Source organism: Fundulus heteroclitus, chromosome 1 (genome assembly GCF_011125445.2).
Source record: "Fundulus heteroclitus isolate FHET01 chromosome 1, MU-UCD_Fhet_4.1, whole genome shotgun sequence".
In the NCBI taxonomy this organism is placed as follows: Eukaryota; Metazoa; Chordata; class Actinopteri; order Cyprinodontiformes; family Fundulidae; genus Fundulus; species Fundulus heteroclitus.
This window is the reverse complement of record NC_046361.1, coordinates 20463649-20479610: the sequence shown is the minus strand read 5'-3', so window position 1 is coordinate 20479610 and position 15962 is coordinate 20463649. Positions and strand designations below refer to the sequence as shown.

General features: G+C 39.6%; 1 protein-coding gene across 1 annotated transcript; it reads right to left on the bottom strand.

The window, feature by feature from the left end:
• Positions 1 to 1989: 1989 nt before the first annotated feature.
• Positions 1990 to 14444, bottom strand: phf8 (PHD finger protein 8). Its single transcript, XM_012866493.3, has 22 exons — positions 14149 to 14444; positions 13335 to 13570; positions 13067 to 13152; positions 12098 to 12224; positions 11829 to 11989; positions 10556 to 10697; positions 10277 to 10463; positions 10000 to 10162; positions 9697 to 9784; positions 8542 to 8648; positions 8351 to 8442; positions 7653 to 7742; positions 7282 to 7563; positions 6615 to 6697; positions 6350 to 6519; positions 6167 to 6252; positions 5235 to 5356; positions 4460 to 4791; positions 4269 to 4364; positions 4079 to 4188; positions 3629 to 3989; positions 1990 to 3530 (listed from the first exon to the last, which is right to left on the bottom strand). Exons 2-22 carry the CDS (start codon positions 13430 to 13432, stop codon positions 3442 to 3444), a joined length of 3072 nt encoding a protein of 1023 aa, XP_012721947.2. The 5' UTR covers positions 13433 to 13570; positions 14149 to 14444; the 3' UTR covers positions 1990 to 3441.
• Positions 14445 to 15962: the final 1518 nt, after the last annotated feature.

The window sequence follows — 15962 nt, the reverse complement described above, 5'->3', positions numbered from 1 at the left end:
TAAATTTGTTTTGATTTTCCTTCAGTATTTAAAAAATAAAAACAAATAAGAATAAAAAAAATTGTCCATTTTCTCACATCCTGACTTTTCCCCACGGCGTTACTGTGTAATGGCATTGCTGTTGACAACGGAGGCCCAATGTGATGTTTTTTTAAGGCATTTTCTCAACCAAACTCAACACAATTTTTGATTTGTTTCTCTATGTTCCTGCTCATTTTTGTTTTATTTTGTTTTGTTTTTTGTGTTGGAAAAAAAAGAAATTGCTCAAAAATTAAAGGAACACTTTCAAAATACACCACGTCTCAATTTGAGGAGAAAAAAAGCTCATGCTGGATGTCCATGCTGATATGGAAGGGGTGGTGTGTTTGGAACAAAAGAGATACCACATCCTTCGCTGTAAATGAGAAACGATCAACCCACAGAGCATGAAGGGCTTCATCCAAAGTCACAGAGAAAGTGAAACTGAAAAACTGATTTGGTAGGCTGGTCCAATTCGCTGAAATGTCTTTGCAGGGGAGAATGGAGGCCAGTCAATTCCTTCATGTTCTTGCCACATGATGTTCTGGATTATGATGCACCAGGAGGAATCCAGGGCCTACTGCACAATGGGTCTAAGGACTTCATCCCAATATCTAGTAGCAGTCAAGGCACCATCATTTATCCTGTACAGGTCTGTGTGTCCCTCCATGGGGATGGCTCCCCAGACCAACTCGGATCCACCACCGAACCGATCATCCTGGACAACGTCAGCGTAACGTTCACCACAGCGTCTCCAGACCCTTTCACGTCTGTCACATCAGCTAAAAGAGAACCTGCTGTCATCTGTGAAAACAACAGGGAGTAGAGCTTCACGTTGTCGGGTAGCGACCACAGGGCCAGCTAGAGGACATCAGGCCCTCAGGCCACCTTCACGAAGTCTGTTTGTAATGGTTTGGTCAGAGAGGTTCATGCTAGTGGCCTGCTGGAGGTCCCTTTGGGGCTCTGGCAGTCCTCATCCTGTTTCTCCTTCCTCAAAGGTGTATTAACCGGTCCGTCTGATGCGTTAAGGATCTCTAACGGCCCTGGCCAGCTCTCCTTGAGTAACTGTCTCCTGGAATCTCCTCCATGCTCTTGACACTCTGCTGGGAGACACAGCAAACCTTCTGGCAGTGGCTCATATTGATGTGAAAGCCTGGTGGAGTTGGACCGCCCGTGCACCCTCTGTAGGGTTCAGGTATTGCCTCATGCTACCAGTAGTGACACTGACCCTGGTCAAATGCAAAACTAATGAACAGCTGTCAAAAAAAAAAACGAGGAAGGAAAAATGTGCCTTCTATCAGCGAAACCATTCCTGTATTTGTGGATTTGTGGAAAACGACAGCTTTGAGGCGGACAGAAAACAGCAGCACCTAGAGTCCCATGATGCCAGGGTTTCAGAAATAGGTGCCTGTCAGGGAGACTTTGTTCCTCTTTGACAGTAATGTGGCAAATTACTTGTACTTGTATGGCGCTTTAATTAGTCCGACGACCCCAAAGCGCTTTACAGCCTGAGGCAGACTGACAGAAGCGAGGCTGCCATACATTGGCTCCACCGGGCCCTCTGACCACAACCAGCAGGCAATTTGTGTGAAGTGTCTTGCCCAAGAACACAATGACTAACTCCCTAACTCCTGCACTACTGTCGCCTATATATAAATGTAGAATTAGAATATAAATATAGAATACATTTTTTGAACAAATTAACATTACTATTCCTCCATTTAACACAAAATAACATTTGTATTCCAACTGAATATTTTGAGATGAAGCTATGTTGTACCTACCTCAGATTATAAACCTGTGGTTCTTTGCAACTTCCTTTCTTTATATTCTTTTTTCGGAAACTCCATCTTTCAGTAGATAAGCGACACAAAGTATTGTGTTGCGGGGTATTGACCTGATACTCGCTAACAAAAAGTCAATCTTCAATTTATCCACAATTAATAAAAAATCACTTTCGTGGAAGAACACTTATGAGTAGATGTGTTTATTACAACAAAATATTGTGTATAGCAGAAAAATACCTAAATCCCCCTTTTTTCAAATATCAGGAAAACTGAAATTTACAGTAGGCTTAAATATAGTAAACAAAAACACTTTGATTTGCCAAGAGAAAATTAAACTTTTGTATTTAAGAAAAAAGAAAAGTATTCCTCAAATTGTGTTAAAATGAATTTTGATCTTTTCCGAGTCGTAGTAAAACGCTTAATGATAAACGAAAGACACACAGAACTCACAAAGGGAATATAAACAATATAAAACTAAATGGATGAAAATGATCAAAAGCGTCTATTTAAGCACAACTCTAACATTACACTAACAAGACAACATGAACATGACAGGCAATGCATACAAATATAAAAAAGAACTATCATGTTTCCCCAACAATGTATCATGTACAAGTTGTTAAGAAAAAATGTGAAAGTTTTTGGAACTACAAAAGAACTTAAATTACAACATATATTTACATATAATTCACACCCTGCACCTTCACAATATTTTTACTCTCCAGTCTACACCTCCAACTTCGTGTGACAAGTAGATTCTGTGAAAACGTCTCTACATCCGACCAAAGAAAGCTGCCAAAACTTGGTGCGCAAATTACGGCAACATGCAGGAAACTACTCTCCTTTTTTTTTTTTTTTTCATTTAGCTGTATAAATTACAAATAATACAAATATTTACAATGTCAAATTAAAATCTAAAAAAAAACAAAACTAAACTAAAATAAGAGTGGAATAAAAAAAAAGCAAAAACAGATATTTGACATGATCGTATCAGATCATCAAAAGAGTGACAAAAACATGCTACATTAAAACAGGCTAAGAAGTTACGAAGTTCTGCCTTGGTAAATAAATAAAAGTAAAATAAATAAAACTAAGTGACGTTTGTCATAGAATGGGGATGGGTGAGCTTTAGAAATTAATTGTGGGGGTTTAATACACCTGCGTGTTTTACAGAGTAGACTAGAAAACGAGGGCGTTGTTTACAAGGAAAACTGCGATAAAACAGCTAAACTCAACTCTACATCTACTGTTTAGACTCTTTCCCTTTTAAAAATCTTGCTGAAATGCAACCTGTAAATATAACTACGGTAACTTGCCTTCAAATTATTAGAAAAATGTCTTATTGTCAGTATCAAATGCGTGGCAATAAAAAGAATTGACCACATAAAGAGAGCTTCCAGCACATTACAGTGATTTAACTTCAGATGTGCCTCTGAAGAAGACCTCGACACAGATATGGGTGGGTGGGTCTGGGCAGAAAGTCGGTGAAGGGCAAGATATGAAGACAGTGAATCACAGGCGAAAACAGTTCAACAAAAAGTACAAAATATAGATAACCATCTCTAGTTTCTTCAGACCAACTTCAGAGGCCTAATCTTCATTCTTAATGTCACGAGCCACAAACAACAAACGTCTCTCACAAGAGAAGTTTTCCGTTGCGGTGAATTTTGAGGATTTTCCCAAGTCTCTGTTTTGCGGTTGCAAGACCTTTCTTCGGCCGTTTACCTACAGAAAAGCAACGAAAAAGGTAAATAGTGAAAATTAGACATTAGGAAGAAGTGGAAATCATAGGTGCGAATGAGGTCGCGCAGGTCTGTGTCTACCTTGGCCGATTCCTGTTATTCCTTGGCTGGCTAAACCTGCAGGAGACAAACCAGCATGAGAGCTGCTGTTCTGAGGCGACATGGAAGGTCGTCGGGAAGAGAGGAATACACCGGGGGCCATGGCCCCACTGCCCCTCGGCCCTCCAGGGCCAAAAGGTCCCGGTCCTGCTGTGTATTCATGGTCTAGCAGACTAGCGGAGAAGTAATCCATCCTCCTGTCCGGGCTGCCATCTGCTGCTGACTCTGGAGCAGGTGTTGGGGAGGGTGGGCTGGCCTCCGCCTGCACAGGGGGAGGACTGACCACGGGAGCGGGAGGACGCTGCTTTTTGGTGTACTTCCTTTTGGCGGGTTTCTGCTGCTCCTGAATCACAGCCGGAGAGAAACGGGTCTTTTTACCTGTTCCGATATTATCGGGACGGGCGCGTTCGCGGAGGGGACGGCTTTACTCACTTGTTGCGCCAACTTGGCAGCGGCTGCTGCGAGGCCGGTTTCTACGGAGGCAACCCTAGCCCCTTCCCTGGCGGGTCGATCTTGTTTGGGAAGGGTGGGTATCACCCTTGCTGTAAGCAGAAGCATCTCAGTACCCATTTACCATCGTCTGACTAGTACATCTGCCATTCTAAAAAAAAAAAAGAGGTACCTTTAGGGCTCCAGGGCGTGTCATCCCAGTTTTTCTTCCTTTTCATCTTCGTTTTGCTAATATGATCTTCCTCGTCAGACTCCAAGGAAGGGTAGACTTCAAGAGAATGAATATATCTTTAACGTTGACAAAAAGCAACAGTTTGATTAGCATTTATTGGCGCTGCAGAGACGACACGTTACGGTGCTCACCATAATCTGAATCCTTAAAACAGGTCCCCAGTGTTTCTTGCTCATCTGGACTGTCTTCGTCACTGATGTGCCGGGCCGGCCGTTTAATCGGCCTTTTACCGGGCCGCTGGATCACCGCTTTTTTCTCAGCGTTCGCAGCCTTCTTGACTCCTCCCGTCACCCACACCGTTCTGCCACCCTTTTCCTTGACGGCTGCCAATCCCTCTGTCAGGCCCCCAGAGATTGATAAGGGAGACGAAGAGGAGGAAGAGGAGGACGAGGAAGGAGGGTTGGCCATGGAGAGCATACCCTGGATGGCGTCCCGGGTGCTGGGGGAGGCTGGTGCTTCCTCACTAAACGATAAATAAGAAACAGCTCCAATTATAACCGTCGCTTTCGTAAATTTTCCAACCACAGTTTTTTCTTCCACCCAACTTTCTATTGCTATGCTTGGACTCAGGATTAGGAATGACCTTTTATGTTTTGCCCCCCATTCTTGAGACGCTCAGTGACTGTCTGCTGGACAACTGCCAAGTCAGCAAGTCTTCCCATGCTTGCTAAGACATTGAGGTTACATTTCTGTATTAAACATCTTCATATACAGTAATATTCTAGTATCGAAATGGAAAGCGATGTTAGAAACATAGCATACGCCATGAGTCACAGTCTGACGCCACCATTTCCTGCAGGAAAGTAGTAGTTAACGGCATCTAAATACAACAAAAGCTACCCAGATTCATGCTGCACACATCGGCTAAAGGTTTTAATAGACCCATCAATGCTCAAGTGAACAAACCTGAGTGCTGCAGAGTCTAAGCCTGCCACTTGCTTGCTGGCCTTCAGCAAGTCAAGGATTCCTCCTGCGCCACCTTTTACCCCGTGAGCTGCCAGCGCCTCTTCATCGGTCGTGTAGTCCTCCTGAAGGAACACAGAAAAGAGCTGAACGGCGGCGCTTCACCAGGAAAATAAAACGCCGTTAGCGTCAGGAGAAGTCCAGCTGGTTTCCTTTACAAAAAATCATTCAAACACTCTTTATTTGTGAAAAATAAATGATGTTGTATAACTGCCCAATACAATTTAGCCCAAATAATCCTAAAAAAAGCTGAGTTACGGGTATTTTATACAAATGAAGGTAAACCAAACATTAATAAAATCTTAGAAGCTTTAGTGTTAAAAAATGTCAAGAAAAATCTTTTCATCTTTTGGACATATTGTACATATAATTGTAACTATGTCCTGATTATGGCTATGACATTTGGATTGACTAAAAGATCGTCACATGTGGGCAATGGCCCACGAGTGCCATCGAGGTTGAAGTTTTGAAACTGTCATAGCAATCGTACAATTTAAAGTCCTTTTAAAAGAGATGCTAGAGAAAGTGGAAAAAAATGGGTTTTATTTTCCAAATATTTCGATCATAAAGCAACAGCTCTATCCTCCACTACACTTTTACCTCCCTTACTCAAAATAAAATGCAGCTGTATAAAAATAAGTCAATAGCAAAGTCAAATATTACATATAAAATTAATATAACAGTAATAATCAATGTTTTCTATTATTTCGGCAACAGGAGGACTGACTGCTCCTTTTCTGCTGGACATTTTTGGTTTCTTTTGTGTGTAATTAGTGCAAAACTGCAGTATATTTACTGAAGGTAAGGATATCACGAAAAGCTCCTGCCGGTCCATCTCTAATCACAACGGGTGTGTCCGTTCAAAGAAAACTCACCTCGATGTCAAAGTCTACCTCTCCTGGCTCCCTGATGCGATTAGGGTCAGAACAGGGTTTAGCTCTGGGCAGCTTCCTCGGTAAACCTGAACGAACATTTCTGCACTGTTTAGTTTACCTCTGCTAGGTACCTTTGGCATCACAAAACAGAACTTTCTTCTGTGCTCTCAATCAAATACTTGCCACTTAGTTTCTTTTTCTTGTTGGGTCCAGCAGGCTTGCGTCGAGGAGGGGGAGTCTCATCGATCTGCAACTCGTCCTCGGACTCCAGGTCAGAAAGACTGGAGCCCTCTGTGACGAGGTGTTTGTAGCTTCCAGCGCTTCCCGCCCCGTTACTGCCGCCATCTTTCTTACTGAGTCAGGAAACAAACAACAGGCATAATATGACCCCCATACGATTCAGAGAGTGGAAAGCTACCAAAGCCTAGAGGACAGTGTCAATGCTTACCCTTGGATTTTTCCATTTGTCAAGACAAGTTTAAGCTTGTTTTTATTGATCTTCCCTTCTAACTCCTCTAATGGCAGCTCCAGCTGTAAAAACAGAAATGTGGAACAACAGGAAAACATTTAGGGTGTATTCACACCAGGAAAGTCCTTTGGTCTGCTGGTTTGGTCCGACCAAAGGAAGACTTCCTTTTTTTTCGTTTGGTGAGGTTTGCTTTCACATTGTATTTTTTGTCAGTGAACTATAACTTGTAAACAAAGCCAGATGTGCAATGATCGTTGCTCCCATTGGACAGAAATTATTAGGGCGGGACGTAGCACAGATCCGAGTACCACGGAAAGTCATCTCTGTTTTACATATTTCTGCTGTTATTACAGCTAATAAATCTTTGAGAGTCAGGAGCGGCTCATTCAACACAGGTTTGGAGTCATTTTATGTCTAATTTTGGAACGGCCTCCTGCAAACTGAGAGAGTCCCAGAGCACGCTGGGAGCAGCAACAGACGCCGATAGGTATGATCTGAGTACTACGGTCACTGCTACGGTGGCTTGTTAGGTCCAAAGACACGTATGTTTTGTGCAGTTGGTTCGGATCGAAGCTGTTTCGTATTCCCACCAGAAGCAAACCTCACCCGTCATGTGAGACATGTTAAATGATTAAAAAGAAATCACCTTGTTCTTGTGTTTGGACTTCCCAGGTTGAAATTTCTTGAGCGTGTGTTTCGCATGGATCTCAATGAGCTCCATTTCTCCTGCTTCCGCCTTGAGCAGCCCTTTCTGCATCTTCTTTTTGGTTCCAGTGGGCCCAAACCCCCCCAACACCTCCTTAGGCTTGGGCCCTTTCTTTTTTCCGGGGGGGCGCCCCGAGTTCTGAGCGGCGCTCAGCGGCGCTTTGGAGAGCGGCGCACCGGGAAACGGAGGACCTGTGCGACCGATGTTTTGCTGAAAAATATCCTAACAAAACAAAAGCACGGTTTATTACTAAGGCTGAAAAAAATTTGTGAATTAATTAAAAAATTTATTAATAAATTAAAAGAAATCACCTCAACCAGACGAATCTCTTTTGCCAGGTCTTTTATTAATGTCTGAATGTTGATGGTCTCTGGGATCTCCATTTCATGATCTGCTAAGGCCTGAGTGCAGAAGGTCATTATTAATCATCTTTTACAATATTTAATCAAGAACAATTCAATTCAATTTCATAAACTATGAGCGAGTCTTTGACATAAAAGACAGATATGTGGATAAAAACTGTAAAGCCATAGATGGCAAAAAAATATTACATTATGAAGCAAAACTACAGCACATTTTACGTTGTCATGGACTAATAACTGATGTCTTATTTCTACACCAAACAAGTAAATTAAGCAGATTAAATCATTCTAAAGTATGTTTGTTACTCACAGGCTGTAAGGCTGATTTAGACCCATTTTTAATTAACGGAGGCATTCAATTAAGACTGGTGTTCATGTTCTTTTCTACTCACTTTAAGAATTAAGCAGTAATTTTCAAACCAGGACAAACTTGTCTACATATTGTTATTCAACGCTGCCTTGAACAGAAATATTCAGTGAGAATAGTTTTAATTACTTTTATGCCATAGTTAACATAAACAATGCATCAGGAAATAGTTTAACAGCTATTCTCCATTTAAACACAGCAATTAAAGCTGTTTAGAAAAGAAATACCAAATTACAGAAGTAGAGATATACACTTCAGAAAGCAAAAACCATGATAGTACCTCTTTGCGAGTCCAGGTGCGGAAAGCATTGTTCAGGGCCTTTGCTCCGTGAACAAGGTAACTGGCGGGGTGTCTGCGATTCTCTCTCAACCCTGTTGGGAACAGACACGGCGTTTAACGCTTCACGTCACGCCGCTAAAGAAGTCCACATTAAAACTCAAAGCGGTTGAATCTGTTCCGACATCACTCACCTCTAAAGATATCGAGAAGGTGCTTGCCCACATACCAACACACGGTCTCAAAGTTGGGGAACTTGAACAGGTCGGCTGTGCTTAATCTCTTCTCTATTTCATACGCCCTAAAATGACCCCAAAGCACAAGTTGGACATTAGCGGTTATTGCAGTAATTCATCTGTGTAGATGATCAGCCGGTGGTTTCTTTGTAAAGCCAAAGTTGTTTAAAGGTTTCTAACATGCTGCGTGTGTGTGTGTGTGTGTGTTGGCACAGCAGAGAAATACAATTTGGATTTCTGGGAAGTTAGGTGAGGCTTTAGATCTCCTAAAGATTGCCGATGACTTGGTTGATGATTAAACTGGTGCTTAAAACTAGAGTCCAGCAGGAGAAAAACAAAAGAAAACAACATCCTGATTTGACCTCATTCCTGTTTAATACGTCAAAAAAAAACTCAATCCGGTGTGGTTTAAGGTAGGTATTAACATGTTCAGGATGTTAGCTGACACACACAAAAGCTTCAATCAGACTATTATTCAACTTGTTTAACTGTGTTGGGTTTGCAGGCGGCCTTGCTCACACTGAATTTAAAAAAAAAATTATTAAATTTCTTAAAAAAAAAAAAAAACGCCATGCCGGCATTTAACAAACAGAAATATCGTTCGGTTATCCGAACAGACCTAAAAGAAGAAAGGTTTAGTCTGAGTTTCAGGCATTGAAAATAAAAAGTTAGATGTTTTTTTATGCAGTGTATGTATATAGCTGGTTTTAAGTGCAACTGCTGGTATTATACCCATTTAGGCATGATATTGGGAAAAGCTGTGATAATATTAGCCTCTGTCCTACTTGTTTTGGCAATGAAACATCTTAGCTGTAGTTTCTCATTAACTTTACCACCTCGAAACATTCTGAAACATTTCATGGTGCATTAAACAACAAATGTCACCAATCATTAGGGGCATTGAGAGCCTGAATGCCGGGTGTTTAAATAATAATAAACATCTATTGCACTGCATGCGAGTCTTTGCGATTTGAATATTGCGATCAATGATGATGCATTTGCGATATATTGTGCAGCACTAGTTAGAAAGTAATAATCACTATCAAAATACTTCATTAAAAAATAAATACAATTATTTTCTATAATAATGAATAGAGCCATTGGAGAACTGACCGCAGCTGCATGTCAATGTTGAGACTGTGCAGAAAGTTTCCTCCGAACGCCAGGCAGTCCACGGGAGTCAGCACAGCATGAATCCATCCTGGGAAACAGATAACATTAATGTTAATTAAAATAAAGGTATCACATATTAACTCACATACATCTGTAAATTGGTCACCTATGATTTGTTTGTATGCAAGTTACTGACAATTAAATACATAAACAGTTGCAGAAATTTGCCACATTGAATATCAAATATTTAAAAGCACCGCAAAAAAAAGCCTTTTCTGATACATCAGAAGTTTCCAATAATACCTGTGGGTATGAACAGTGTGTTTCCTTGCTTGACAGAACACTTGTAACACATGTCAACCTGATCCCCAAAGAACATCTCGTTCTGGTTGGACGAGGAACTCCAGCGCTCGAAAAGCGCCAGGTTGGCTGGGGTGGGAGAAATTAGATAGAAGATTTTCTCGCCCTGAGAAAGCATCGAAAGACAAGTTTTAAAAAAATAGCGTTGATATAATTAGAACTGTCAAACAAATGGGTTAAACTTCCCAAACACGACGTAAAAAAAAAAATGTCCTCCCACCCTAAGTACGTGGTACCATACTGAAGTGCCACCGAAGTCGATATGAAAGTCTGTGTAGCTGTCCTTTACTCCCATCAGGCAGTACTTCTGCACATTTGGCCGCTCAAAAACAGACTCTTCAGGCCAGAGGTTTTCCACCCACGAAAGTTTTCTCACAATCTTGGGAGTCTCAACCAAATTTGAGAGCCTGTAACAATAAAAAAAATAACATTTAAATTAAAGAGTAGCTAATAGAAGCAGATCCTCTACTGATTTTATTTGTCATTTTCTTTCTGGTACCTCGTTTCAGAGAACTCCAGGCTGATCACATTGAGCACTCTGTCTCTGTTAGGGCTGTTGTAGTATTCGACAAAATCTCCCAGCCGCATCTTCAGGTCGCATTGGCGAGACACATCAATGACATCAATCTCTTTATCTGCGCCTGCAATTCAGCAGGTTTTTTAGAAAATGTAGAAAAGTAACACCAAACAGGAACAAAAATACAATGTCGATAACCAAGGCTAAAATTATACTGATTTATTCAGAATGTGAAACAAACTGTAGTTTCATTTCCCAAAAACAACTAAAAAAAAATGCAGTTTTATCTCTTTAGAGTCTAACTACTGTAATAATCTTCTGCCTAGTCTAAATCGGAACGGGCTTAGTCAAAAACTCCACCGTGTGACTTCTGACTCGCTCCAAATGAAGAATTCGTAGAAAAACAGTTTTAAAGTCACCGCTGCAGTTATTAGTTTTAGAGTGGGAAGCACTGCCTTTATGTTTACAGTGTTTGAATGCTTTCAGTAAGAAAAAAAATTACTTTTATGTCTGTTTTGTATTTCCATTTTATATATTGTAACTTGTATCAAAGGGGCTTTATTAAAAACTTACTCTACATTTATTTACATTTTGCTTTCAACGAGCCAGATTTTGTAGTATTGTGTAAGACGTTTTGAGCAGATCTATGACCTTTCGCCACATTTCAGTCACATCCTTTTAGCCCCAGCTTGACTGCAATGCATCTCATGTCATTTATTTAAAAAATGTTAGCAACATCAGGGACAAAAAAACAACTAAAAGATAATTTAAGAGATAAACTTCAAAACAACAGAAACTACATCTTAAAAGGCAACTTTTAAAGCAACAGGAAAGAAAAATTATTTCATGAAAGATCTGTCGTAGGATCTGTGATATGAGGCATTCACATATTTACTTCTTTCGAGCTCAAGTTGTTAATGCAAAACCAATGTTTTGGGACTTCAGATCTATAGAATAGGAAATATTTATTTAGGAAAATAAAAGGAATAAAAAGAAAAAAAATACATTTTCTGTGTAACGGTGAAATAACAAAGGGTTTATGTCTACACATGGTCAAAGAAGTGGAAAATAGAGTAATGTACACTGGGCAAATTAAATAAAGGAAAAAAAAAGCCTGAAGAACTGTTGTTCAGGGTTGCCATGCCAAATGACAACAACATATGAACCATTTGAGAGCGTTTTGTGTAAAAGTCTAGACATTTAAGAATACAGTGCTATGTACCTAACTAGAGTAGGTAATTTAGCAAAAATGTACCAATGTAGTGCTCCACGTCACTGACACAGAACGAGGACGGAGGAAGAGTCATGCCTAGGCCATCCCGCCTCAGCACCATGACGGGAACGCTGAAAGAGTGCTCTTCCAGAAAGTCAACCGTCAGCTGAGCCCCAGACGGCTTCAGCAAGATCTCATCAGCGCTGCATGCACAACAAAGCACAAGAAAACAGAAAAGTTTTACAAACATATTAATACGTGACAATTATCTGTCAACAGATAAACACACAAATATCAGACAAGGGTCTTACTTTGGGAACGTTCGGCTACGAAGCTCCCTGACAAACTGTGAACTCCCCGTCTTTACAGGCCTGCTGGGATCTCTTCCTACGCCTGTATTTCCATCTGTCTGCTTACTGCCTCCACGCCGTTTGCGCACTGAGAAAAGAACGTAGTAAATAGCAATAAACAGTCAGTGTACACTGGACCCCAGAGATGTATGCGTAAGTTTATGCAAGGGGTGATTTGAGATTCTCAGGGTAAATGTAACCTTGACTAAAAATACCCCAGTCAAACATTAATAATCACGGAAATTCTTGATCTCAGTGATTTAATCTAAAACAGAAAAGCAACAACTATTCCTACTGCTACTAAATTTATCTGCTGGTATACAACATTTACTTATTGCTGTTTTAATTCAGATGCATAGATTTAAGCAAAAACAGAATAACACGCAGTGACTGACGTGTAGTTTAGGGGTGGCTCACCCGTCACCCATCGTTAAGATAGTATTAAAAGCCCTCCTCCCCATTGCAGTGTGTATTTTTTAAAAACTGAATGTCTTTCCTTTTAGCGAGGGAAAAGTCTTAAACCTTTCTTTTTCAGCCAGACGCAGCAGCAGCGTGTAGCAACAAGTGGGGGATGAACATTGCTGCATTTGCATTAAAACACTTGAAATCAAGGAGAAAATTTTAAGCAGTTTTACAATCATAACTTTATTACACCTTAGTAAACCTTGATACTGGTAACTTCCCTATGTCTACAAAGAACAAAGGAAGATTGTTGCACCTTGTTCGCAAGGTGGATAAATCCAGTTACATGAATACAAATCCACTCAAGCACCTTTCTAGAGTCCCTCGTTTCTGCTCAATATACAGCGTGTATATATATATATATATATATATATATATATATATATATATATATATATATATATATATATATATATATATATATATATATATATATATGTGTGTGTGTGAAATACAAGAGAAACTTACTGACAGAAGGCCCATGGGTGACCTGACAGTTTGGGCAGTGGTACTGGTCAATCTCCGCTGCCTTGTCCTCTTCGACGCCCACACAGCTTCACAGAAAACATTACACAAATGGCAAAGAAAGTTGAATGGCTACTTTCATTATGAGCAGTTAAGAGTTCTTAGACATGCCTTAATACAGAAGTTATAAAACATGTGTAAACGCACCGTGAAACAACCCATTGTAAACTTTGAAACTTGTGATAACATATATGGGACAGATAACGCATACCTTCCATGAAACCAGTCTTGACAGATGTCACATTCGATCATGAAGCGTGTCACATCGTAGGGCAGCCGACACAAGCAATACACTGGCACTGACGCCATATTACGTCTGTGTAAAGAGCTATTTAATGTCAAATATTGTTCAAATAGTTGGAGCTATAAAGGGGTGGTTATTTATGTAGCTGTGTCACTTCATTTCCAGATCTCTGTTACTGACAGCCCTGTTTAGCCGGGAATAACCTGTTAAAACAAAAAGAAGAAAAAAAGGGCGGAAAAGAATTGTTAATGGTCGCTCCTGGGATATGCATAAATACAGATATGGTGCAAGCTACTTTGCGAGAAGGTTGAAGTAATGAAATAATGCACATTAGTTTAAGCTAGCTTAACTCCGAAACGTGTTTACATTTTTTCCCCAATCGCATGGCACGGCTTTTTAACAGTATAAAACTATTTTACAGAATGTAATTATAAATAATAGAATAACTGTCACTTATGTCGTTTACAGAATTTAATACGAGTCAGTTCGCTGACGAGAAGGCGTTAAAACGTGCAAAAATAACCAAACCCGTTGTCAGTAAGGGTAGCTAACTGTTTGTAAACACAGTGCAGTTCCGACTTGAGAAGCAAGTATGCTAACGCTAGTTCTACAAGAAAAAAGGATAAGCCACAATAGTTGTAATGGTGCAAACATTCAAAAAACAGTTAATTTTAACTCTCATTTGTAAAACGCGCGTTTCTTGAAGCTAATCAGACCATTTGGCTAGCGCAACCCAAACCTTGTCCGCTGGCTAAGCTTCCTCTATGCGCCCGCGACTCACCATACAGCAGCTCTGCAGCTGGGCCAGGCTCTGGAGAACGGCCGTGATCTCTACGCGACTCCGGGGCCAGCCGCGGCCTTATTATGCAACGTCAGTTATTCACACTTTTCTGCGATACATTTTTTGTTTAACAACTGAACAAAGCACAAAAATATTGATCGAGTCCAGAAGTTAGCATCGGACCAAAAACCTAAGAGCTGAAGTGACCAAAATGATAAAAATAAGAAGAAAACGACAGCGTCTTTAACTGCCTCAACGCCATTTCAAAGCGGATAACGTCAAACCGTTTTTCGTCGTTGTCAGCGCGTGAGGTAACAATAAAGTTGGGAACACTCAAATGATTGTGGCATAAAAAAATAAAATAATGAACCTAACCCACGGTGGTGTTTATATATATATATATATATATATATATATATATATATATATATATATATATATATATACCACAATTATTGTAAACAAATATAACATGTAGGTATAACTAATCTACGGTATATAATGATTAATCAAATTTGCACAGTATTCCACATTCCACATTATTATTTATACTGTGAATTACACAGTACTCACACCATAACAGCTTAATGTTGTGCTTATATCTATCTATCTATCTATCTATCTATCTATCTATCTATCTATCTATCTATCTATCTAAAAAAAAAATAAAAAAATATATATATATATATATATATATATATATATATATATTCTGTGGCGGCTGGTGAAAAAAAATCTTGGTGGAGCTGGCCAATAGATTTCCCTGCCTAACCCAGTACATGCATTTAAATTAAAAGTCGGAAAATTACTACGATTCCACAATAAGCATTTAATTAATAAAAAAAAAAAAATTGTTCACAAAGGATTATTTTGGTGTTTTTGTCTTATTAATTCTTTTCACAGACTCATGCCAGAGGGTTTGCATACATTGTACATGTACGTATATTATTACGAAACGAACATTTACATCTTGACTTAAATATATATCCTAATTTTTCATTTATATAATTTATATAATGATTTAAGTAGAACAATGCAAAATTAAGTTGTATTTACCAGAGATGAAGTGTAGACTGCAAATTCTGTCGTGGTATGATGGCTCCCACAGTCGACTGGGATTGTCTGCCTGCATCCTTTTCATTGAAATTATCCATTTCTTTCTTCTTTCTTCATCCTTCGGTAAACGAAAGAAACGTACATCCGACGATTTGGAATGCCTCTGTGTGCAACCAGGAGCACAACAAGTCGTAGGCATTGTTTAGATTCCAAAAATAAACTAAAAGCACGCTCTAATTCACCCGTTTTATCATGGTGATAGGCGAAAACAGTATAATAATTTTATACTACTACTACTACTACTACTACTACTACTAATAATAATAATAATAATATAATTTTATAATATAATTTATAATAAATATTAATTATATATAAACAGTACTATAAACAGTACTGTTTTTGCCTACCACCGTGACCCGGATGTAGCTCGTGACGTCACGTGTAAACTGGTCTATACACCTATCACTGTGTAGCAAGGGCAAAGATTCCAGTAGCCCCAAAGCCATTCATTTTGGCGATGCTGATTGGCCAAATATTTATAAATTTTCCCTAGCATTTACTAGAATCAGAACATGTGGTTGGTCTGGAGGGTTGATAAAGCAACAAGTCTTAATGTACTGTGGTGCTAAGCCCTTCACTAAACTTACAGAAGTATTTTAAAGTCTATTCTCTGTGCTACAGGGAGCCAGTGTAATGACTTTAGAACTGGGGTAATGTGCTCTATCTTCCTGGTTTTAGTGAGAACAAGGAACCAG